At 37.3% G+C, this 26026-nt stretch overlaps 3 protein-coding genes across 3 annotated transcripts in view; 2 read left to right on the top strand and 1 right to left on the bottom strand.

The window, feature by feature from the left end:
- Positions 1-7191, bottom strand: part of atg9b (autophagy related 9B) — a 12169-nt gene extending 4978 nt beyond the window's left edge. The window contains exons 1-6 of the mRNA XM_008434288.2: positions 6492-7191; positions 6303-6346; positions 5232-5296; positions 4367-4537; positions 1732-1873; positions 875-1623 (exon numbers count right to left, since the gene is read on the bottom strand). Coding sequence (XP_008432510.1) covers positions 875-1623; positions 1732-1873; positions 4367-4537; positions 5232-5296; positions 6303-6346; positions 6492-6600 — 1280 coding nt within the window. The 5' untranslated portion in view covers positions 6601-7191. The remainder of the gene's footprint in view (positions 1-874; positions 1624-1731; positions 1874-4366; positions 4538-5231; positions 5297-6302; positions 6347-6491) is intronic.
- A 576-nt stretch (positions 7192-7767) lies between these two features.
- On the top strand, positions 7768-16255 carry abcb8 (ATP-binding cassette, sub-family B (MDR/TAP), member 8). The gene is made up of 16 exons (XM_008434287.2): positions 7768-7998; positions 8661-8976; positions 9061-9216; positions 10275-10369; positions 10481-10586; positions 10671-10832; positions 13638-13723; positions 13797-13894; positions 13976-14081; positions 14194-14227; positions 14581-14717; positions 14812-14906; positions 14991-15124; positions 15268-15415; positions 15498-15748; positions 15911-16255. Exons 1-16 carry the CDS (start codon positions 7895-7897, stop codon positions 15992-15994), a joined length of 2112 nt encoding a protein of 703 aa, XP_008432509.1. The 5' UTR covers positions 7768-7894; the 3' UTR covers positions 15995-16255.
- A 1639-nt stretch (positions 16256-17894) lies between these two features.
- cdk5 (cyclin dependent kinase 5) lies at positions 17895-26020 on the top strand. Its single transcript, XM_008434286.2, has 12 exons — positions 17895-18093; positions 18407-18495; positions 18581-18648; positions 18803-18863; positions 19181-19237; positions 19525-19620; positions 19892-19966; positions 22545-22641; positions 24089-24158; positions 24262-24322; positions 25166-25246; positions 25430-26020. The coding sequence occupies exons 1-12, from the start codon at positions 18057-18059 to the stop codon at positions 25514-25516; spliced, it is 879 nt and encodes a 292-aa protein (XP_008432508.1). The 5' UTR covers positions 17895-18056; the 3' UTR covers positions 25517-26020.
- Positions 26021-26026: the final 6 nt, after the last annotated feature.

The raw sequence follows: 26026 nt of genomic DNA on the forward strand, positions 1-26026 counted from the left end.
TTTTTTTTTTTTTTTTGCAAAAAACTTCAAGCTCAATCATATTGGATGGAGTACATCTACAAACAACAATCCTCAAGTCTTCCGAACTGGATTTAGTTCCAGATGCTTCTAAGATATCATATATTGTTGTTCTGGCTGCATTTTCCTTCTGAAAACTGAGCCTCTCTTCTAGACAGAAAAGCATCCCCACACTRTGATGATCCCACCACCGTCTTTCCATCTTGGGTATGGTGTGTGGTGTTACCYTTCGGTCCCACAGCACAGAACAGAACTTAGTGGGCTASTAATATCCTGCTTTATATCCTACAACTCTATCTCTGAACTAGCTTGTCTGCTTCTTTTGCTTAATGTTGTCGTTTGTTTCTTTATTCAAGTAAATTACACACTGGTGGACTCTATTTAATTCAACCAGCTTAMATTTATAATTGAACTGKATTTTATTTGTCGTTATTAAAGTCAGTTGAAATCAAAGCTGTCCTTCTCATATTTTTATTCACAACAGTTTTGCTTTTCACTTCATCATGTCCATCTATTTTGAAATCTCACTAAAGTAAACTGGTTTGTGGTTGTAACGTGAGAAAATATAAAAGGTTTAAGAAGAAAGAATATTTCTGCAAGTCACTGTATCAGTTTTATATCTAAATTACCTCATTTTTATGACTAATGACTGCAGACATCTGACAGGTGGCATCCATATTCTATAAAAGCATTATTTGCATTTAAGTATATTATACAAAATATGTAATTACATCTTCTATTTTGTATAAATGATATAAATACCAAGTGATTTTGAATCTCTTTTACCAAGTTCCATGTCTGGCAGAGATTCTGCCAATTTCACATCCATAACTAAAAAGAAATGGCAACAACTCACCTGGTTATAGTGATAACTACACCCAGTACAGTGATAGCGGTCAGAATGTGCTGCACTGTAAGAACRTCCTCATCATAGACAGTCAGTGCAATGAGAACAGCCAGCACCGACCCTGAGAAAAAAGCAACATTCTTGGCGAAAACAGCCAGGAGTGGCGACGTGAAGGAGTTCATGTATTTTGAAGTGGGCTTGTAGCCACGACCCAATCGTCCATGCAGCTCGTGGTTCAGCTCGTTGAAGTGCCGCAGGTATAAGCGGCCGTAGAGGGACCAGCGGCGTGCGCCCAAACTTCCGGGCTCCCTGCGGATCACTTCAGTATAACTGAAGAAAGCGTAAAGCACCTGCCACACCAGGATGAAAGGACACAGCAGCAAATTGGCCAAGCCTATCAGCAGGATCACTCTGCTCAGCTTCTGAGCCAGCTCGAGGCGATTTCCACTACGCTTGTACTTAGGGTGCAGGTTCCACTTGTTCTGAAACAGAGAGCCGGGACCCCAGAAAAGGATGAGCTCAAAGTTGTACTTGAGGCCTTGGGTTAAGAAGACCACATTGCCCAGCAGGGGGAGCTGCAGATGAACTGGCAGCAGCGATTTGTTTATCATGGCCACCATGTAGTTCTTGAAGCGCAGGATGCGGTGATAGATGTCAAGTTCTGTCAGCTCTTTCTTGTGAATGCACATCTGCTGTTCCCTCTGCAAACTGATGAGCCGATCCTGGACTTCCTGCCATGTAAAGTTGCATAGTTCATCCTGATAAGAGAAGGAAGGGGGGGGGACAAAACAAACTGATGAGAAAAACAACAAATTGCTTGCTTGCTGTAGCAAATCTTAATTTAGATCACCAAGTGGATCATATACCATTTTAATCTTCAGTGCTTTGATGTAAAACTGCCTGATCTCCCAGTAGCTCAAAATGTTGCAGAAGACTTTAATAAGTCGGTAGATCCAGAAGGTGGCAGCCATTATCAGAAGGAATATGATCCAGCTGTTGTCTTGTATCCTAAAAGAACATAAAAATTCMTTTTTTACACACAATTGCAAGTCATTTTGTCTTGCTATGGCTTTAAAAAGACAAATATTATGCAGTTGCAATTTTACTGTTGAATCTTGCTTCCTTCCTCTGGCAACCTCTGCTACTCTTCTCCAATAACACGTTTAAGCAAAGTTTCAACCAGTAATGACAGGGCAAAGGCTTTGCATAATCCCAGAGGGGGTRACATGTTGCAGGGTTCTACCATGGCTGTTTTGATTACCTTTGTGTACCTGTTGCTGACCTCATGTAATCCTTCACTCTACATCAGGTGACAGTTCCAYAGATCCAAAGTTAAATCTGTGCTGAAGACTTTGTGCAGAGTGACAAATATCAACAGCGAGAAACTGTAGGCACAGAATCTTGACCCTGTTCAGTGGATGTCCCTTGTGTTACCTAAAATATCCAAAACTGAGAAAGCTTGTGGATACTCCCAGGTGGAGCAAGTTGCTTTTTAAGGCTTTAATAAGTTACACTTTCTAAACTGCTAACATTTTCCATCTTACCGTCCCTTAAGTTTAAAGTTATTTTATTCAGATGYCAGATAAAATGACAGAACAACTGGAGATTTCTATGGTTATATGGAGCATATAATAGCACAGTCCTCACATATTGCTGTGCACTGTTGGTAAGCTGACTGAAAACAAAATAAATACAGTTTCACACATAAATGTAGCTGACACAAATATTTTCAACTATGAAACACACAGAAAGTCATCTTATGAAAACAAAACTATGACTACCCATCACTCCTAATAAGGTAAGCATCTCTTTTAAGCACCCAACTGTAAAGCAGTTATTATGACTAATTAACCAGACAGAAATTTAAAAAGGTGTAGTTTTCATTGAGTGTTGAAATCAAAACAATAACTAATTGGTTTAGAAAATATTATTATAACTGGAATAATTGTTATGATATTTAACCTAACAGCAGGTTACAATACAGAATACACTAGCTGTTGCTTTTCTGTTTTAGATTAAATAAAATTAGATCACACTTTTTTTTCTTTGAAATTGTTCTGTGATTTCTGGGACACTTTGATCATTTGAAATGGTTACTGTAGGCCATCATATCTTTAAGAAAAGGAAAAATAAACAAACAGATCACATTCGTGATATTGTCAAAACTTTTTGATGCCATATGATGTCGGACACTTTAATGGAGAGATGAACCGTAATAATGTCCTCAGTGCTCATGTCTGTTAAAGCTCTTCAAATATGAAATTAGATAGGAGTTATGAAGTAGACAGAGAGACTCTGAACTGTGGGACAAGCTGTTCCTAAATTAGCGTACCGTGCAGCTCGACGTCACTGACTTTGACATAAACAACGTTTGAGCTGGAGTTAGACTGAAGCTCAAACAGATGACGTGTGTCCCATAAGCCGTAAAAGAAGAAAGAAGGCTAAGTTAAAGCTACACGGAAAAAATGTGGCAGCACCGGTTCCAGGGGTGCTGGTGGTGGGGTGCTCTTTTAAAGGAAAGGTAGCAATGTGTCATGTGGTAGTCAGCTTGTCAGTATCCAAGTCAGCCAGTTGCAGCTCACACCAAAGGTATCAGTTACACTGGCTGTTTCTCTCAAGCCAGTCTGAACGGTTTACAGCAACATCTTCCTAGAAGAAACCATGACTTACAAGAATGTTCCAACTTGAAGCTGCCAAGCTTAAAAGTAAATAACAAATGTGGGAATGGAGTACACTCCAGTGAGAAACTGGAGTATTGTGAATAAACATTGGCTCGCTCTGAGTAAAACTGATTTTAACATCAACAAATCTGTCTTCATTTTAACAATGACATGGCACAGGAAGATATTATAAAAAAAAAAAAAACAACACTGCAAATGATAGCAATATTAGCACCAATATTATGTGCGTGTGAATATGTGCGTGAATTGGTGGGTGACTGAATGTAGTGTGAAGTGCTTTGGGGTACTCTGGACTTGATAAAGCGCTATACAAGTACAGACCATTTACCAGCCAAAATTCTTTTTATAAAAATAAGCTCTCAAATCTCTGCAGTATATATTAAGGAACCTTCACTGCCAAGCCTTACCGATAAAAATCTACACCAAGTCCTCTTCAATAAATGACTAATCTCCATAGAGACCAGCAAAATAGCTGCCTGCTCAATATTCTTACCCTGGGAAACTGACCGTATCTTGCCGTCTACAGCCACATCTAGTTCGGCCCCCTAAGAAATAAAGTCACGCTATTTAATTGGAACTATATTAGACTGGACAGCTGCGAAAAGTCTGACAAATGGAATTTCTCTAAAGGCCAGTCTCTAATCCTGCACTCAGCTCGAGAACAAAGCATCTCATCAGACTGGGCGAAATGAGAGAACAGTCACAGGAGATACGACTTAATGTGAATGTGACAGATTAAAGTCATTTTATCTCTGCAAGAAAAACAAAACGAAATGTCTGTACCGTCCCTGTGATTTCTTTGGTGTTTGTTTATCTGTACCTCTGTGTGCACTGCTGGCTTGGTACGATGGCATCCGGAAGCGTCACTTTGTTTCTTTCGTAAGGGTTCTGGCCTTGTCCAGTGTGGTTCACTGCTCGATTGGCGAAGAGGACATCATACTCCACACAGTTGACAAGGAATGTAGTGAATGTGACAACAAACAGAAACTGACTGGAAGGAAGAAAAGGAGAATTGCATTATTTTTCATAGTGATTAATTGTGTTGAACCACATTTCTAACTTTTACAAGGGCACGACAATAAGTGATCAATTAGTAATACTACAGGAGGTAAACATCTTGACAAAAATTGTTCTGGATATTATTTTGAAATAGAATGAAATTGGCCCCAGGAAAACAAAGATTAAACAAACATTCCCAGACACTCTAATCAACATTGTGAAGTATAGATAAATAATTTTTTTTTTTTAAATTACATTTACTTTGGCTAAAAATCTAGGGCTGCAAATTCGGGTAGAGCTGGTCATTTTAGGCTCAATCAAACATCGGAAATGTCAACATGTGTGTAAAATGATGCTGCTGAAACAAAATATAAATATTTTAAGGCTTTCTACAATGTGGAGGGTGCTGCCGCAAGATGGATGTTGAAATATTTAAAAAAAAGAATAAACTTAGCACCTAAAGAGAACCGATTCCTTTGAGAATCATTTCGTCCTTGCATAAAATGAATACAAGCCTGATCTTGTTCCCACAAGAGCATGTGACAGTCACTTCTCATCATAAAATCACAGAAAACCAACACCACTAAAAGACTGCTACTTTAACACAAGTACGCTCTTTTTAATGAAACGTACGTCACTGTGACCCAAGCTGCATCTTGCAAATATAATTACAATTTTATACTTACATGAGTTCAAAGAATTCTGACAACATCATACAGGCAAAGCCATTTTTTTGATGATAGTGATAGATGTAAAGACGCTGGTTAAGGAAAACCTGATATAGGTAATCTACAATAAACGTATTAATAAGTTGACAGATCAAATAATAAAATACAACAAAAATATATTCATTTTTCAATTTAGTTTCATTCTTTCTAGCAGTTTTATGAATAGCGAAAGACTCATGAGGCTTTTCCCAGCTGATACTAAATTCCACTTTTCCGTGGGCTCTGACCTCTAATTCTGAATGAGAATTAGCAATACGGAAGTCCAGAGTCCACTTCCACACAGAAAAAATATGATCAACATTTTTTGATAACCCACTGAAAATGAAGAAATAAAAAGATCATCCATATTAAAGAATATGTCTAACTCAATAAAGTGCAAAGAGCATCAAGTCAGATAATAATGTGTTTATATATGAAGATAGTGGGAAGTCCTAGTTTTGATACATTTAATTAATAGGAAAAAATATCTAAGTTTTCATAATTTAACCCCTTAAATATCACCCTGAAAAAACCCACTGGATAAATGCATGTCATCCAGTGTTCTTCGTGACAATTAGGGGATTTTTAACTTGCTGATCATCGATTAGAGGCAGTTCCCAAGTGTATAGCAAAAGCTTAACAAGTAAAGGTCAAAAAAAGGTAAAAATGACCATGTGTAAGTGAGAAATGGCTGTATGAATAGGCTACAGAAGAAAAAAAAAACAACCACATCCAAACCCATCCAAAACATGGCACAAAAATAAAATAATAAAAATATAACTACAAAGAAATTAAAAACAAGATATTAAAAAATATATACATTTGCCACATACAGAGGAAACAAACAAAACTTGTAATTCTAGACAACAGGGTTTGTGGGTTGATTTGTTTTTTWRKWMYKKKGGGRRRRSMWKKTWMCYTCTCATATTTGTTTCACGTGGCCACTGGTTTTGCAATCTGACAGAGGTAAACATTACACAACCCAACACTTCCATTGCAACTACTGATTTGCTTCAGTTTATGYTAGAAAGCCATGATTTCAAAGGATATTCTTGTAAAGAAGTTATCCAAGTTCTTGATATGGTGCCATGAGTCTGTAAAATAAATTGAGACATGAGTCATCCTCAGTGAGGAAACAACTATGACACAGCTGCATCCAGTCATTTTAGATGACTAGAYAATCGTCATAGGGCTGTGTTTTTATATCCAACCCGTAATAACAGAAATAGCTGCGTTTACCTTTTAGACTTTCGGGGACATGGACCAGTAAGTCTTCTTCTCCTGGTGGAGAGTCTTCCTCGTAGTCCTCAATTCTCTGATACTCCTGGTAGGCTTCAAAGTTAGCCATTGTGCTTCATTCTTTAGTCACCCCCAAACTGTTTATAGCAAACACTAACACGAAACGAGCAGAGACAGAACCGAGGCTACATTCTGTAGCTAATAAGCAGCTCAAGCAGTTCAAATAAGGGTAAGAAAAGCTAACATTAGATTGCTAACTAGCTAGACTGACCGACAGCGCTTGTATAACCTTAAAAAACCATGATTACACGTAAATACAGCGTTTGAGTTAAGAATTTAGTGCGCGTTGCCTCTGTTAGTTTAGTCCTGAATGCTAGTTGCGTTTATAAAAGATGACAGGTAAAATCGAGAGAGTGGCAAGCCGGTTAGCTTGTAAATGATTCAGCCCGTGTGTAGTCAGGGTGACACGGTTTGTTTTGTTCCCGACTTGCTCTGTCCTGATGCTGATCCTGATCTTCTTTCTGGTTTGGCTTGAGATAAGTCTTTGTATGACCTCCTTTAAAACCCCCAAGTCTTTCAGTAACTATTTTTCGCTTTTCAGTCTCTCAGTTAGTTGATTTCCAGCAGAGATATGCGATCCCACACGCGTGCCTATGGTTTTTTTGTCTTTCACAAACAAATGTCAACAAAACACCATTAGCGTCACTTCCGCTTGACATTATATCATTTCCGTYTGTTAGTTGTAGCTTTGGCAGAATAAGTATTTTTTATTATYTACTACAGACTTAAAYTTATCAGCTAAAAATGCCAATACACTTTAAATGATTATTGTAGTGCAGTATTTAAGATTCTCAAACAAACAAAAAAATATTTAGACTCGCCAGATGTCGCACTGGCATCATAGTGGCTTTCTTGTAAGTGGCAAGATATACGTTTAACAAATTTTAATATATTGATTTTTCATGAAGTAATATTCACTTTGTTATTAATGATGATAATCATTAAGACAAAGATTTAACAGCTATGCGTATCACAATTAAACAGCATAAAACGAAAACAACAATAAAATGTTCTTAAATTTGCTTAATATGTTTTAGAAAATATAGAAAACTACAGATTTAAATTGAGTTTTTTTTTCTATTTTGCTTAGTAAAAACAACTACTTGAGGGATGAATGTTCAGTGACTGGTTATGGCTAAAATTCCTGTGTTAAAAAGAAGAACGTGCCCCTCACAATATGGCGATGACGTTGACGTACTCACGCGACCTTTACTCCTCCTCTGCGTCTTTGCGGTGATTYGTCAGCGTCAGTATGGCAGCCTGCAGGGAGCCGTGGGATTATTATTGAACTCCACATTTAAGTGAACATTTTGAGTTATTTATTGCCGAACTAAGGTTAAAAAATGTCCCAGCTTCTGTGCTCCRGATTGTGCGTCACTGCTTGTTCCCGATCACTCTCTTTTTCTTCATTGCGCAATAAGGCAGGGGGAAAATGGAAACTCTCACGGTAGGTTGAAGTGACCAGTTGCCAGATTAGCTAATGACAGATTTGTATTAGGCTAGCTGTGTTAATTGCACGTTAARTGGTACCACTGGCCCAAAGCAGTTTGGTAATATGTGGAACGAATAGTTTTRAGTTTGTAATCYAGACAAAAGAAGAATATTAGCAATTACTTAATCAAGGACAATGATTTGTCCTTTAATGTTTAATAAAGGGTAATAATATGTCAAGTCAGTACGTGACTTACAGTTCAAAAAATAATAAAATAATAATTCCAAGCAATTTTCATATGTTTTTCTTCTGATTTTCCTGAAAAATGGAAAAGGAAACTTGAAACTTCTTCATGAAAACATGAAGTTTTCATGTGTGCATTGGAGAATGTTTCTATTTCTCATAAAAGATGTCCAGAAAAAAAAAAAAACAGGCCACTTTTAAATTTCATTGTCTAAGATTTCTGTGTATATGATTAAAAAAAAGTTTTTGATAGCCAAAATGAGAAAAATAATCCTTGATTTGTTGGGACATATACTTTGACTACCTAGATAAACAACTCAATCTCAGTTGTTTGTAACTAAAAATATCCAGAAAATGACTTCTATTTCTCATATGCCTTCATTCATGCTAGTAATTTTACCCCCTAACTATATTTGTAATGTCTTTTGATGTAGGTGGTATACAGCTCATTCACACRCCTCCACACAGCCACCTGGCAATCCTTTGCACCGCATTTGGAACCTGACTCAGAGAGCCATCCACCACTCCTCCTCCCGGACATCCAAATCGCCAGGTTTGAAATTCATCCTAGGACCTGCGGTCCTCACTGTTTCAGCACGCCTGTTCTGCCGTGTAGCCTGCTGTGAGGCAGATGTCAACAACAACGCTCCAGAGGAAGTTATCCTCAAAGACTCTGTGCCTGACTTCAAATGGCACATCCTGTGGGAATTTGTCAAACCGCAGCTGTTTGCGCTCATCGGTGCTGTTGTGGTAAGCTTCAAGTGGTTTATTTAAAATTGATTGCAATGATGAAAACTTCCATTTCCAAATGCAAATACATTTTCTCTTTTTCAGCTTGCTTTTGGTGCAGCTGTGTTGAACATTCAAATCCCATTAATGCTTGGCGATTTGGTAAATGTTGTGGCACGCTACCTCAGAGAACATTCAGGTACCTACGTCAATGAGATAAAAGGTCCTGCCATGAAACTACTTGGACTGTATGCTATCCAGGTACGTACAAAACATCTATAAATGCATGATGTAGTTTTGAAGTTTAAGTCAAAGTTTCGTACTGTAGTGTTATGGGTAGTAGGTGTTAAGTGCACCCATATAAATACAGTTCCTTGCAAAAGTATTTGTACTTTTGTACATTTTTGTATTATTTCACATTTAGCCCATAATCTTTATTGTTTTGTATTATAATTTTATGTGATTAAGCAACTTATATTATTGCACAGTAAAAAGTGGAAATGAATGTATGTGTTTTTTTTATTACACATTTTACTCAGTAAAAATCTGAAAATTCTTCACCCTCTAAATCAATGCTCCAAGAAACATATTTTTCCATATTTTTTTCTGCATCCTTATAGTATGCTTCTATTTGATTTATGCATCTGGAGTAGGGCTTCACAACATTAGAAAAACATATGATATGCGATAAGATCTGTAAAGGTTGCTACAGCGATAAGGCTTTTGATAAGTAAACAAGGAAACAGCTCTCTGCTTTGTATTCTTAGCAAAGCTGAGACTAACCCCAGATAAGAGCTAGTCTATCCTGTTTCTGGAAAAAATGAAATGGAATGCAACATTTTCATCTCAACAGTGTTTTATTAATAATTTGTTTTTGGCTTTATCTTTGAAACAACTTAGTTGTAGGTTCTCATTGAATTTACCATCTTACCATCTCTTTACAATATAAAGCCTTTTATGTTGCTTTAAGTGTCACTAAATATATTACAGGCATAGAGAGCCTGAATTCTCGGCACATGAACACTTAAATCAGTCTGCACAGTTTATTGTTATTTATATATTGTGTACAGTGATATTGCAATAATTTTGAAATTGTGCAAATAGACTCATTTGGTTATAATGTTGGGACATTATAACGTAACGTGTTATAATGTGACAAAATGTCAAAAAGTTAAAGGGGTATGAACATATTTTCACTGAACTGCCTGTAGGTTCCAACATGAGTAAATTTTACAATTTGCATGCAAAAATTGAGATGTCACAGATTTAAAAGGTTCAGTGGTCTGTTGTTCTGGTCCTTCATCAAATCTTTTTTGCAGGGCCTGCTAACAACTGGCTACATCATCTTACTGTCGAGGGTAGGGGAAAAAGTGGCAGCAGACATGAGGAAAACCCTCTTTGCTTCCCTGATAAGGTATATATTCTACAATGTTGACTCTGAACACTGTTTTAAAACATATTCAAGCAAAGTCACTTTTCAAACCTAAGTACTACTATATTTTTTTATTTATTTTTTCCCCACCAGGCAAGATGTTGCTTTCTTTGACGCCAATAAAACCGGGCAGCTTGTAAACCGTTTGACTGCTGACATTCAGGAGTTCAAGTCTTCCTTTAAATTGGTTATTTCTCAGGTATTTTCACAAGCTTGAGTCAGCATCTAGGTCACACATCCCATATAAAAATTGCAACCATTTTCCCATCTTGTATATTTTCAGGGTCTGCGGAGCATCACGCAGACAGTCGGSTGTTTTGTGTCTCTCTATATCATCTCCCCCAAGCTCACAGGCTTGACAGTGGTTGTCCTCCCATGTCTTGTGGGAGCAGGAGCTATTATTGGTTCATTTCTGCGCAAACTATCTCGTCTCGCTCAAGAACAGGTAATATTTTATATACTTATACTGTTTGATTATTATWATWTTTTTTTTCATATTTGGTCATGTTACAACCACAAACTTCAGTGTATTTTATTCAGATTTTATTTGAAAGACCAACACAAAATATTAAAATGAAAAAACAGGCATACAGAAGAAACATTTCCTGGTGAAGGCAATGTAGGGGAATGGTTAAACATTCTGCGACTCCGAGCTGAAGCAGAAACGATACTTAAACGTTTTCCATAATCTGACAAGTAGCAAATCTACTCCACTTTATTCACCAAAAATGTTTTTTTTTATATAATTCACCAAAAACTGTTCTGTAATCTGGAACGTTCGCTACGTTGAGCTCCAGTGAGCTGCTTTATTGCACTGCGCGAGAGGCAATTGCGTCATGCGTCACGGGCAAAAGGTCAAAGGTAACRAGGTGACCGGAGAGCTTATTATGTTGTACAAAAAAATAATTATTATAATTTTAGTACATGTTATTATGTGTCAGAAGAGGGCTTAGAAAATAATAATACCAAAAAAAAAATGGACCAAAAGGGCACTTGGGGGCAAGGAGCAAAAGGGGCAGGTGCTCAAGCACCCCCAGCCACCCCCTGCCCCCCTCTGCACGTGCCTGAAATAGGTACTGATATGGGATTTTATGATTACCTAAAGAAGTGTTCACACCTTTGTATGACCCAAGGCTTGTTTACTTGCATAACAGGAAACAGATGCTAAAGCGGGGRTGGTAACACAACTAATATAATTACATTACTAAATCAAAATACCACAAAGTCTGTATTATTTATTATTAAATTTTCATTATCTTAAGAATGCAGAGCTAATTAAATAACCTAAACAAGAYCTTAAAGTGGTTCCAGTTTCTCTYGATGGCCAACCTGTTGAAACTGTGGCAAATTTTAAATACYTTGGGTCGTTCCTGGACAGTCAGCTCAMCTTTGCTGAAAACACTGACTATATTTTGAAGAACTGTTCTCAGAGACTCTACCTTTTAAGAAGACTTAGTGATCTTCTTAAATTTGTCTTGAACTTGAAAAAATATATTTTTTTATTTATCACGAAAGAAGGGTTCAGTGAATGCGCATATAAATCTGGTGGGTTTGGTACCTCAAAAAAGGTTAAGAACCACTGATCTAGGATGTTTGTTCCTTTGGCGACCTGCATTTTGAAGGAAATGTTGACGCAAGGAAATCCTTCTAGCAAAAGCCCATGTTAGCACATGGAGCAAACAAAAGGAAGTGATGGTATGGTATTGATATGTGTGTACATAATGACAAATGTATAAAACGTTTACCGTGTATAGTATTTTCCAGCAACCCGCCGGACAAACTCCTACCGCTATCACTCCATCGATATCAACGTCTTTATTTAAAGTTTTCCATATCAATGCTGTGATTAAATGAGAACAAAATTTAACCATATGGTCTACATGCAGAGCTTTGTGTGGTTAGCTGTGGAGGGTTTGAAAGTTGGTCATAGTTGATGGAGAAAATAGACATTTCTAAGTGTAGAGAAATCCTGAAAGAAACCCAGTTACAATCTGCAAGAGACTTCCGTGGAGGTTCACTTTTAGCAGGACAACATCCACGAAACAAACAGTTAGTGCAGCTGTTACGTCCACCAAGGGTACAACATATTTGAGGACACGAGACAAGAATGAGGGTTCAACAAAATATTTTATTCTTAAACTCTCTTCACTTTGGTTTTCTTAGTTCAGCTTCTTCTGATTTTCTGTGAAGAAAAAGGGAGTTAAAGGCCCTCAGATACCGTGTCCCAAAAATAAAGAAAAGCAAAACCCCAAAAGTATTAACAAAAAGTTGGACCTGGTGAGCCGATCAAATAGAACAAAACGGTACAGCAGGGGGCCAACCCTATACAGGGCTGTCGAAGCCCCTACTAGTACCGGACTAAAGCAAAAAGATCCTAATACAAAAGGAAGATCGAAAACAGGACAACCGGTCCCACCACGCCAAAATCACAAGAAAAAGGAAACAAACAAAAGCTAACAGAAATACCGCATGGCAGGCTGGAAACGTCAGCTGCAGCCCACAGCGACTGGACGTGCGCGCACCGCGCCGGTGGTGGTGGAGCAAGCGGAAGCGAGTGGAAAGGCGGAACTCTCAACTTGCCGAAAGCCAGCCTATTTATAGGCGGACCAACAGCGCCACAAATTAACGTAATTAAATGACCAAAAAGAAATTATCCAAACTCCAAAATATATTAACAAAAGGTCATTCAACTAAAGTTTATAAGAAAACAAAGAAAAGAAATAGACAAAAATCATAATGTGCCTGAAGCACATAACAGCAGCAAAATAGCATTTGTGTCTTAGAAGTGGACTAGTCAAAGTCCAGACTTGAATCAAATTGAGAATCTGTGCCAAGACTTGACAAGTGATCTACACAGACTGAATCAATCCACCATTCTTGAGCTTGTGTTTTTCTGCAAAGAACAATGTAAAAAAAATGTCCTTAAAGTATTGACTAAGTGGGGTTTAATACAAATGCACATTACACTATTTAAATTTTTATTTCTAAAGAATGTTGAAAAGCACTATCAATGTCCTTTTTTACTTTATAAGACTGTTGGATACTGTTGGACTTTTATTGCATAAAAATACAACAAAACCGATTGAAGTTTGTGACTATAATGTGACAAAATCTGAAAAGTTCAAGGGCAAGGAATACTTCTGTACATTAATGCTTGTTGTTTGCTCTCAAAATCAGCCATAAAAAAAATATTCTTCAAAATGTTGTTTAATTTACTATCCGACTGGCTTCTGCTGTTGTTCAAACCCAGGTAGCAAAAGCAACAGAGGTGGCAGATGAGGCTCTSGGTAACGTCCGAACAGTGAAAGCTTTTGCTATGGAGGAACGAGAACTCCAGTGAGTAAAAGCATATTCAGAAATCATTCTTAAAAATTAACAATGCTTAGTCTTTTATTATGTTTCTCCTCAGACTGTATGCWTATGAAGTCGACAAATCATGTGAAATGAATGAAAATCTTGGTGGAGGCATTGCAGTTTTCCAAGGCTTGTCGAACGTGGCACTGAACTGTGAGTGTTTACGTTGTTGCTGTTGGACACAATATATGTCAGACCTTCAATAATGCTAGTGTTCTGATGCTGTTCAAACAGGCATTGTGCTGGGAACTATTTTTGCTGGAGGGACATTAATTTCAAGTAATGAGATGTCTCCTGGAGACCTGATGTCTTTCTTGGTTGCTTCACAGACTGTTCAGAGGTATGAGACRCACCATGTTTATTTCTTCATCTGATTCACAATAAAAAAGCAGGTGCACTTGTTGAAACTCAACTTATTTCAGTAATGAATAATACGCCTGTTTTGTGCTCAGGTCCTTGGCCAGTATTTCCATCCTTTTCGGACAGGTAAGTTAAAGTTACATGTTTGTTCTGTGCCCTGCAAAAAAAGGTGCAATTGAAGGGAGCTGCACACCTGTGCACAGGATCATTTTCAGATTTGTGTTTGTAAAAAGAACTTTAAAAAGCAGCTTTCATTTTCTTTTCATGTCGCCATTATGRACCACACCGTCTCGTCTGCCAAGACAGTGTAATCCCTATAAAATATATTGAGGCTTTTAGTTCTGAGAAGACAAGTGTGGAAAACTTYAAGGAATATAAATACTTTTGCAAGGCACTGTACTGTACAGTGCATGTTGTCTAAATTCTTGAAATGTTACTTTTGCTTCTAAAATTTCCTGTGGAATGAAATTTTCTTGCAGGTGGTGAGAGGGACGAGCGCTGGGGCCCGGGTTTTTGAATACCTGTCTTTAAAGCCAACCATTCCCCTATCTGGGGGAGGACGCATCCCCTTACACTCTCTGATTGGAAGAGTGGACTTCATGAACATTTCATTCAGGTTTCACACATATAGCATCTTCTACACTTCTAAGAACTGAATAAAGTTGTTAGATAACATGAAAAAAATTCTTCCTTTTTTTGTGCATCAATAGTTATCCAACGAGACCCGGCCATGAAGTCCTGAAGAAGTTCAGTTTGACGCTGCCACCTTGTAAAACTGTTGCAATTGTCGGCGAATCTGGAGGAGGTATTCTGACAGAATGCCATTGCATTTCATTTTGTGACATCTAAATGATTTTGAGGTTTGCTCATAAAAAGTGAAACCCTGTAGGTAAGTCCACAGTGGCATCCTTACTGGAGCGTTTCTACGACCCAACCAACGGTGTGGTCATGTTGGATGGGCTCGACATTCGCACGCTGGATTTGGCCTGGCTCAGGGGCCAAGTTATTGGATTCATCAATCAGGTAGATTGTTTTATCCACCTGACCGTATCAAGCTTAAATAACATATAAAATGCTTAATAATGAACACAGAGAATAGTTAATGTGTTTAAACGTCTGTTTAGATTTAAATGTAGGTGTCATTGCGTTCTCTCTTCTGTTTGAAGGAGCCAGTTTTGTTTGGATCATCTATCATGGAGAACATCCGCTTCGGGAAGCCTGATGCCACAGATGCTGAGGTCATTAGTGCAGCAAAGCAATCTAATGCTCACCGCTTCATTATGAGCTTCCCAGATGGCTATAACACGATGGTTGGTACGTGCTGCCATTTAAGCTTAATCTCTTTTTAAACACTGTGTCGTATGTAAATTCTAAGCTTCTAGGTTTCTACATCTAGGTGAGCGAGGCGTGGCGCTATCAGGTGGCCAGAAACAGCGGATTGCCATCGCCCGAGCTTTGATCAAGAAYCCCAGCRTCCTTGTGCTCGACGAAGCCACCAGCGCCCTTGATGCAGAATCCGAGCGGGTGGTGCAGGAAGCGCTGGACAGGGCCACAAGGGGTCGCACTGTGCTCATCATCGCCCACAGACTGAGCACTATCCAAGGGGCCGATATAATCTGTGTCATGAGCAATGGCCGCATTGTGGAGGTGAGGATTTGGAGAAGCTTGGACACTCAGTTAAATGTATCGGCTCATGAAGGAGTTCAAAAATGGACCCCCAAACGGCATACTGTAATTTAATTTTTAGAAATTTATCGTAATGTTACATCTATCTAATGCATTATCTAACAGGTTGTTCTTTTCACACAGGCTGGAACACATTTGGAACTGCTGAGCAAAGGAGGACTTTATTCTGATCTGATCCGCAGACAAAGAGCCGAGGGGCAGAAATAAAGATTTATAAACAGTTTTCAGTTGTGCAATGATAAATTATTGAGTTAAATTCATGGATAACATCTGCTGGGTTAGAAAAATGAACATGTCTGTGTTTGTTTAGTTTCATAGAAAAATCAAACACTTGTAAATGGTAAATGTGTGTTAAGTGGACCAACTGGATTAAAATGTGATGATTTTTAAAATGCTACTGTACTGTGCTTATGAAACACATTCAATTATGAAGTTTAGTTTTTGGAAAATAAAATCTTTTTGAGAAGAGAGATGTCTTTATTTAGAGTTGGTACTTATATAATTTATGTTTAGCACCAATGAATTATGTTTCTTTAAAAAAAAGCAACTATGGTTAGTTTAAGCTTGTATTTACATCAGAATATATGACTTACCTAATTTTGGAACAAACCATTTGGCTCACAGGAGCCAATCGTACAACTTTTAGAAATTAGCAGCTACTATTTTTGAATTGAATCTTRCCTAACTGTGTACTCCCAATTGTTTAAACCAAGTCTTGCTCCATATAWTACTTGTATGGATTGCAACCTTGTCAGTGGAATTGAACTTTAAACAAGTTTACACAGTTAAGCAATACATTTGGTGTATGGAACATACTCTTAAAATGTCAAAATGTAGACCCCTCTTGTTCCAAGGCTGCATTTGAAATTTGAAGTCACCTGTTTCACAGATTTGTTTCTCTTTAGGTTCTACACCACAATTGCCTGTGTTGTTGTCCATGGAAGTATTTTCACTACTGCTGATTGGCTTCATTGTAAGCAAAGGTGTGAGATCGCTCTTTTAGTGAGCGCAYTTGAAGAAAGGTGGTGCTACTCYAACCTCTGATATATTTGATAAATGGCCACTTGAGAAGCTAAAGAAGAAGCACTTTCTTTAGATTCTTCTTGAGAAGAATTTTAGCCATCAGAATGCCGTCATGGAAAGATTTTGCGATTTTTAAAACTAACGTTTCTATGCCTCTGTACCACAAACCAGCACAAACCTAGACTTAACATACTTTTTTAAAGCATTTAATAAAGAATGATGATCCAAGTTGATAATTTAACAAGCTGAAGTTCTTCCTAAATACAGTCAATAGTTTTTAGTTTCTGACATCTTTGCTGCAATCAAGGTTTGCTTCTACATGCATAAAGAAATATTTGAATGTAAACATGGTAATTTATTTGCTCAAAATATATATCTTGCAAGCTAAAGATAACATGAACCAAAAAAATAAATAAAATGGCTTTTATCAGAGTTTATTTTTTCCTCTATTTTTTCATTAGATCTGAACCAAATAGTGCTCTGGTTAGTGAATTAAACAATTTTTTACAGAGCATTATTTTATACAAATAAGTGTAACATAAGTGCTGCAGCAAAAATAAAAATGAATGTGGTAAAAAAAAAAACACATTAAAAATGATCAAACTAATTTGAAAAGAACTCATCTATCAGAGGATGGTAAAAATCATCCTTCCTTAGTATTTTCTCTGTTTTAGCATTATCAACCTACTAATGGAAACCTGGAAATTAGCCACTTGACTATAACCTCATGTATTATAAGTATGCATTGTCCCATTTTTAAAAGTAAACTTGAACTTGAAACTTGTAAGGGAGTACTTTTTCACACCACTTGCTTTTAAAATTCAGCTTAGTAAATTTGACTTTCATTTACTATATATGTATACATATTTATTATTATTATTATTATTATTATTATTATTATTATTATTATTATTATTATTATTATTATTATTATTATTATTATTATTTCTTAAACTAATGCTAAAATAAGAACCACTTTAAGAAACGAGTTGTCATTTTGTTTGTATTTCACGAAGCCATTGGTGAAAAGTAGGAACCTGCTGTCACATTGCAGTTTGCCCTGTCAACCTCTAGATGGCCACAAAGATAATTGTGCTACTGTCTGCAATCCGACTATAAGCATAAAGAGCAGCCAGATTTAGCTAGCGTCAGTGGATACCGTTTCATTTTGTGTACCCCATTTTAGGAGGGGGTTTGTTGGTCTTTGGCTTGCAAGCTAGCTCAACGCTGGCTTCACTGACCAAACATGCAGAAATATGAAAAGCTTGAAAAAATTGGAGAGGGTAAGTTTTGTCATAAAAAACATAAGGTAACATCTGTTAGCCACAGCTAATGCTAGCATAGCAATGGTTTTATAGAGCTTGTTCATTTAAACTAGACTGTCGTGTTATGCTCGTGTTAACTGACCCTCCCTGGAAATTGCATCCTATCCTGTTTCTATAATTTTTAATTAAATTTGAAATGGATTAGTTTAGAATTTTAATTTTAGGATGTTGAATTCAGCTTACGATAGGAAGGTTGCTAGCTTGAGTTGCTATGCAATTCATCGACAGTGGAGTGTTATCTGTGGTTAATGAGGCCTTGTTTATTCTGTAGGTACGTATGGAACTGTTTTCAAAGCTAAAAACAGAGAAACGCATGAAATAGTGGCATTAAAACGGGTCAGGCTGGACGACGACGACGAGGTTTGGACACATTGTTGACAGTTGCACTGTTTGGTGATGGGTGTTCAGGAGGCTAATGCTAAATCACAATGTATATTGCTTACAGGGGGTGCCAAGTTCTGCTTTAAGAGAAATCTGTCTTCTGAAAGAACTAAAGCATAAAAACATTGTCAGGTAAGCCTGCTGCTTGTTTTTTTTTTGTTGTTTTTCTTCTATACAAGTATGCTTTGTGTGATTTACTTGAGAGCTGTAAATGGCTGTTTTTTATTAGTTTTTTTTAAAACTTGAAATCAGCAACATTAAACAATCTTTCTTGTATTTATTTTAGATTGCATGACGTGTTGCACAGTGACAAGAAGTTAACATTGGTTTTTGAATATTGTGATCAGGTGAGTTACTCAGCCAGTCTAATTAAACCACAAGTATCAATCTACAACCCTCAAAGGCCGGTGTCCTGCAACTTTTAGATGTGCCTCTGCTGCACCACATCTGAATAGAATAATTGGGTCATTAGCAAGGCTCTGGAGAACTTAGCTACACAAGGAGAAGGTGATTAAGCCATTTCATTCCAGTAGTTTGTACTTGTGGCAAATCTAAAAACTGCAGGACACCGGCCCTTGAGGACTGGAGTTTGACACCTCTGAATTAAACACTTGAGTTTGATAAATATGGTCTATGGCTAAAATATGTTTGTGATGCATCGCAGGATTTGAAGAAATATTTTGACAGCTGTAATGGAGATCTAGATCCTGAAACCGTGAAGGTGAGAAATAAGGACACTACATCTGACAAAAATCTTACTGTATTTTTTCATACTATGGATTATAAGTGAAACACCATTTTCATGTGTAACAATGGCACTTTACAAAATGTAATGCTTCAATTGTTTGTGTTGTATAACTTTTTTATAATGTAAATCACTTTGAAGTACCTGTTGCTGAAATGTGCTATGCAATTTTTTTTTTCTTAATGTTTGACATTTTGATCATTGTGTGTGCTACAGCTTTTAAAAAGTAAAAATTAACAAATAATCCTGTCTTTACTCTGCAGTCGTTCATGTACCAACTATTGAAAGGCCTCGCATTCTGTCACAGTCGAAACGTTCTTCATAGAGATCTGAAACCACAAAATCTCCTCATCAACAGAGTGAGTTTTGGACTTTTACAAAGCTTATGGTAAACATTGGCTCCAGTATGGGCCAGTCTACTTGCTGCTTTGAAAATGTTAAAACCAGAAATATTGCAGTGTGACTGTTAGACGTGTATTACTGTGTTGTGACCTTTCTTTAGTAGATACTTATTGAGTAACTAGAAAGGCACAACTAAATCAGAATGGTCCTTTACCTTGTAAGGACCATTATGAAAATTATAATAAAATACCCACCTCCCTTTCTTTTTTTTTTTTTCTCCATCTGTAGAATGGGGAATTGAAGCTTGCTGACTTTGGGCTGGCTCGAGCTTTTGGCATTCCTGTGAGGTGTTACTCAGCAGAGGTAAGTTATGCATAATTAATATTGCAGGTTTTCTGTTTCAAGTAGGAAAAATGAGGCTAAAGAGCAGAATTCTAGGCTGCTGTGGGCAGTGTTAAGGAAACCAAGTCAGAGATCGGAGATCAGCTTCCTGGCTGATTTAAAAGCATTAACTACAGTTTGCGTTGTGTAAATTTACTTTGCAAGAAGTAACCAAGTACAAAGCATGCACCATGATTGTTATCACTCTGTCTCCTGCTGTATGTAGCCAGGCAGCACAGTGCTGTAATGTCTGCCACCATGACAGGTGACGAAAACAATCGGAGCAATGAGCATCCGTTCTTGTCTTCTATTTATTTGCTAATTAAATGTCAATGTATATAATTAAATAGAATAATAAAAGCTACTGCAGTGTATGCAGAGCATTACAAGAGCAAAGAACGGCTCTCAGTGAGGCTCCAGGCCTATCTTGGTAAAGAGCCGTCCAGAAGAATTGGATCGTTCTTGAATGTCACATCACTACATTGCAGACTTTGGTCACAGCATTGTCCCATATATGCACAACGTCAGTCAACACCTGAGCACAATAATTCAGTACAGTGAGTGACAACGTTTTTTCATAGCAAATTCAATTTGTCCCTGCACAACTAACTTTGCTAACATCACGTCCACAAAGCTTACCTTTCTTTGAGCTTCTTTTCTAAGTGACGATAAAAGTTAGACACAGTCCCCACCTTCTGTGAAAGCGAAGCGCTGCTGAATTTACAAGACTGAGACCACAGGCAGTCGAATCAGACAAGACTAAGACCATCAAAAAGTGGTCTTAAGACCGGTCTCGAGTACAACACACAAGCTGTCCAAAGCTTTGTATGTCCACTTTCAACTTCTTCAAAATATTAACTTCGCCTGGTGTTTTCATGAAACTGTTTGTTCACCAGTGTACTCAAAAAAAAAAAACTCAGAATAGGCCTTCACAGAACCACAAATGCAATCTATTTGTGATTTTTACAGACAATTGGTTGAACTTGGTTTTATTTCTGGGCATCAAATGAAAAAGGACAAAGTTTTGCATCTTAATGCCTCACTTTTCTCAGGTTTTTTTTTTTTATATTGAAAACCATGTATTTTCTTTATCTGCTTCAATTATTAGGTGCTTTATATTTGCCTGTCTGTCACATATAACTCTCCATTACTACTCTTTGTTGTTTTAACATGACATATTTTGATAAATGAATTATTTTCCAAGGCATTGGATATTGCTGACAAACATAAGTAGATTCACTTGTTTTGTTTTTGTGACAAAAAACAAAACAGGGGTGAGCAAAGTGGACTTGGTGACACTGCTGATATGAAAATGGGGAAAAAAAAAAAACTTCCTCTAGAAACCCATTTCTAGAGGAGATTTTGTATATTTTGTAAATGGACACATTGACCTGACTCTGGGGTTCTAAGAGGAAATAAGTTAGTCAGAAGTGGCTACAAGTAATGTGAATGTATGTTGTAATTCTTGAAAACAAAAAGTTAATAGTGATGATTTAGGAAAAGTTTTGTGTAAAAGTGCAGAAAGATATTTTTACTCATTTATATTTATCTTAATAATATTTCACTATTCTTCTGCTGCTTTATTTTCCTAAGTAGTCATCTGTGTCCCAATTACTTTCACTTTTGAACTAGCTTACAGGTTTAGACTCCATCTCTAAACTATTCTTTCTAAATCTGACGTCATTATCTAGCTCATACTGCATTTTGTATGCAAGAAAGGGTTAAATTCTGGGGACTTGTGAAGTTTAATTAAACCCGTGCCAACTGAAGTAAAACTTCAATTTCTAATATAATTTACTCTATTCTATAGCAGACCTACTGTCTGGCTTCATGATGGGGTTAGTTGATGCTTTGCAGCTCAGTTTCATTGAATAATATTCCTGGAGCTGGACAAATTGTTTCTGATGAGGGAAAAAAAGTTGACTTTTTATGCCAATTATAGGAACTGCTTTGAAGCTGCTCTGTTCAACATCATTATGTCTTCTGAAGGGCTGTCAACTCAGCCATTTTCTTTATGCATTTCTTATGGCCTTTAGTTTATCAGCACAGTAACTGACATATTAATCAATGCAAATAATAAATGACCCTTCAAATGGGGCCATTTTTGTCTAGAATTGATCTTTTTTTTTTTTTTTTTTCATCTTGAAACTGTCTGATTTTAAGGGAAGTATGCTGGATGAATTGGTCTGATTCTGGAACGGCGATGCAACTCGGGCAATGATCATTTTAAAGTGTTGCACACTGCTTAGCTGCAGAAAAAGAAGCTGTTCTCATTGCCTTTAGTCCCATTTATCCTTACCCATCAGCTGCTGGGTTCTTTTTTTTTTTTTCTCCAGAAATAATGTTGTCTTGTTTTTATTCTATATTTTTGACTGTTATTATCCTTTAAACATTTTTCAGATGTTTTCTTCATTTTTTCACTTGGGTTTTATGTCGGTGTCTTAACTAAAAGGTGCAAAAGGCACAAAATTAACTTTAAGCTTAAAAAACAAGCAGTTCAGGCTTTTATTGCACTATTGTTGACTATTAATTCTTACTTTGTGGTTCGGTTTCTCTGCAGGTTGTGACGCTTTGGTACCGACCTCCAGATGTGTTGTTTGGTGCTAAACTTTATTCTACCTCTATTGACATGTGGTCAGCTGGCTGCATATTTGCAGGTTAGTTTTTTTTATTTTTTTTTGTATATTGTCTCTTCGGTTTATTCTTGTGAGAAAAAAATAAAACGCAACGGCGGGATTAAAAATGCATAAATCATTCGCATAAGCACAGAGCTCATTTAATTGCAGGAATTAATTATTGCAGTCAGGGCTCTGTCTCATGATGCTCATAAAAGCTTAAATGGCCAAGCGTGAGAGAAAGTCAGGCTTGGTTTATTTATGAAGTGCTGTACATTAAGTGGAAAAAGTAAATGCAAAGGTGTTTATATTGGAGAACTGGGAAAAGATAATTGCTGAACTGAAATTCTTCATTTGATAGTAAAACAGATGGATAATACAGCATATTATTCTAAATGTTTATTTAAAATTCAATATCCAAATATTGTTCAGATGTTTCAGTCTTGGCAATCATCAATTTAAAGTGGATTAAAATATCTTTGCCTGATAAAGGCYTTGTCACTGAAATGTTAGTTCTTTTGCTATCGGGYTACAGATTTGTTTTCTCCTGCGAACATTTTTTATTTGCGCTCCAAATACCCCAAAGTTTATTCAGTGCTACATTTTTGTAACTCTGTAACAACAAATCCTTTGAAGAGGAGACAGAGTTGCACCGCTGCTCATCTGTTGACAGAGATCCTTTCTACCTATTGGAGAATAATCACACAATAAAATATGGTCAGAAATTGCATTTTCTGATATTAGAGGGTTTTGGCGACTGATTTGTGTAATCATAATAAAAAAAATCAGATTTTTATCAGTCTGGAAAAATGTCAGCAATTTGTGACATTTTGTGATTGTTAATGTGGTATTGTTATGGCAGTGAGAATAGCGCTGTTAAGAAGTCTAAAAGTATTATGTGACCACTGCATATGAYCGAARGTAAGCTGATGCTCTCCTTCCTACCATTTGTCTCATTGCTATACAACAAAACCTTTTTTTACTTTTGTGGYAATGTTGCCTGCAAAAACAACAGGAAGAAAAATCCTGAGATTTTCAGATGCACAGTTGCGTCAAACAAATGACGTCTCGATGTGTTTGTTCTTATAGCCGCTGTCTGCATTTGGCCTGCTTCACTGCAGTAATATAAGGAGAACAAGGCTTTGATGGACAAAGATCAATAGGAAGCAGCAGAGCAAACACTCATTAGGAAGTGAAAAATGTGCATCTATGCCGTTCAAGGTGATCAGTTTACCAGTTGGGGGCACTGCTTGCTCCCATTTGGATGTCATAAGGTTGTGTGGATTTGGATGAGTCATTAACAGATGATAATATTTGATTGAAAACACTGGGGTACATATTGTGATAAATGTGTTAAAGAAAAAAGGGGAGTGTTTAAAATTCTCCTAAGTATCCAGTGACCAAAACAGTTTTCTGTGGTGCATTTTAGTTTATATAAATCAGTTTGTTTTGACCATTTTCTCTTTTTTTTTTCTTTCTTTTTTTTAAGAGCTGGCTAATGCTGGAAGGCCGTTATTCCCTGGCAATGATGTGGATGACCAGTTGAAAAGAATCTTCAGATATCCTTTCTTTTTAAGTTGCTTCAGTGTTGACAAGACGTCAACATCGTTAATAAATTGATGTCACACTTTGTTTTAAACATTTTCTTTAACCGCTTTGTACATTGTTGGGCACACCTACTGAGGAACAGTGGCCAACAATGACAAAACTTCCTGATTATAAGGTACATTTATTATTGTCAAGCTCTCAATAATGACACCAAAAACTTTAATAACATCAGACTAATACAAAATCATTTTAACTACAAGAATATTGTCTTATGTTCTACATAATCATAAGAAACACTGTTGAATTGACCCATAAGGTGGGTAGGCTACAAAAGAACATTTGTAAAGAAACATGACTGTTGTCTTCAAGTACTGTATTTTCCGCACTATAAGGCGCACCTAAAAACCTTCAATTTCCTCAAAAGCCGACAGCGYGCCTTATMATCCGGTGCGCCTTGTATATGGGCCAATATTTGAGCCACAACAGGTCTAGCAACTATGGTAAGCAGCCGCCGACTTCATTTTCCCCCGTAGAAGAAGTGTGCGGTGCATGCTGGGATAGTTGTCAGAACGATGGTTTGTTAATAAAGTTTGATAATACATTTAAAGCCGGGGGGACAGGGGAAGAGAGACAGAGACCGCGGAGGCAGTGTGTCGGTTGGTCTGTGTTACCCAGAAAGCAGTTGGGCACAATATCCCAACACCGTAAGTGAAACAACGACTGGGACAACCTACTATATATATAGTACTCGGGGACCACTTCTTTACACATGTGGATGTGTAATAGAGTACGGAACAAATTGGCAACCCAAACTGAAGCGTCTATTCTATGCGCCTTATAGTGCGGAAAATACGGTATGTTAAATGGAGGGGAAAAAGTATAATGGTAAAAGAGACACAAAAAGGCTAAAGAAGCAAAGCCTACTGAGGAGCTTTGGGTTCATAAGGCATGAACTACAGCTGCATGCATCACACCTGTATACTTCCAGACTTTTGATATATTTTTTGCTTTTCTCCAGCCATATCCCATGTATCCAGCCACCACCTCCCTTGTGAATGTGGTTCCTAAACTAAGTAGCACAGGAAGGGATCTACTGCAGGTACTTCAAACATTTTAGTTGTTTTGTTATGCAGTTTGAAGATGTTGCTTTGTATTAATTGTGCTACATGTTCAGTTACAGCAGCAAACTTATGCAAAGCTGTTGTTGATTTACATTTTTGCTCAGATGAATCGGTGTTTTTTTTCTTCACTCATTAAAAATGTTTTGTTTCACCCGATCCAGAACCTGTTGAAGTGTAATCCCGTTCAGAGGATTTCAGCTGAAGAGGCCTTGCAGCACCCCTACTTTGCCGATTTCTGCCCGCCCTAAAATGCTAAATTGCCTGTCACCGAGCCACAGCCGCAAGAATCAATCATCCTTCACTCTGTTTGGTCATTAGGAGCGATTCTCAACAAGGCAAATCCCTCACTGGGATTCTGACACTCCCATGCAGTTCATTCTGTTGTGCCTCTGTGTGGAACAAAGCCCCAGCGGCTCTGCTAAGCTTTAGGGTCTTTTAAGTTAAAAGCCTGTTTTAATTTGGTTCAAACATCACTCCAAGTTAATTGGCACCAATGAGGGCGGGGTTGCATTTAATACACTTTATAGTCATACGTTTTCTTTTTTGCCTATTTAAGTTAAATTAGTAAAGCAACAAACTGTTTTCTTTAGTGTTCCGTCGTAATCTATGGTCATATAATTTGGCGAGTTAACGTCAGATGCCTGCCAAAGTGCTTGTACTTAGTGCATCAGTCACTCACACGCCTTTGTTGAGATGTAGTTTCTATTCCTGATGGTGTTTCAGTAGTTTTCTTTTTCTTTTTTTTTTTTTTTTTTTTT

This window comes from Poecilia reticulata, linkage group LG17 (genome assembly GCF_000633615.1).
Source record: "Poecilia reticulata strain Guanapo linkage group LG17, Guppy_female_1.0+MT, whole genome shotgun sequence".
In the NCBI taxonomy this organism is placed as follows: domain Eukaryota; kingdom Metazoa; phylum Chordata; class Actinopteri; order Cyprinodontiformes; family Poeciliidae; genus Poecilia; species Poecilia reticulata.

What these genes read in the sequence shown, in the direction of transcription:
- cdk5 (XM_008434286.2), top strand. Translation starts at nt 18,057, where the DNA reads ATGCAGAAATATGAAAAGCTTGAAAAAATTGGAGAGG. An exon ending in TTTTTGAATATTGTGATCAG is followed by an intron (nt 18,864 to 19,180) that starts GTGAGTTACTCA and finishes GATGCATCGCAG; the next exon opens with GATTTGAAGAAATATTTTGA. An exon ending in AGCTGGCTGCATATTTGCAG is followed by an intron (nt 22,642 to 24,088) that starts GTTAGTTTTTTT and finishes CTTTTTTTTAAG; the next exon opens with AGCTGGCTAATGCTGGAAGG.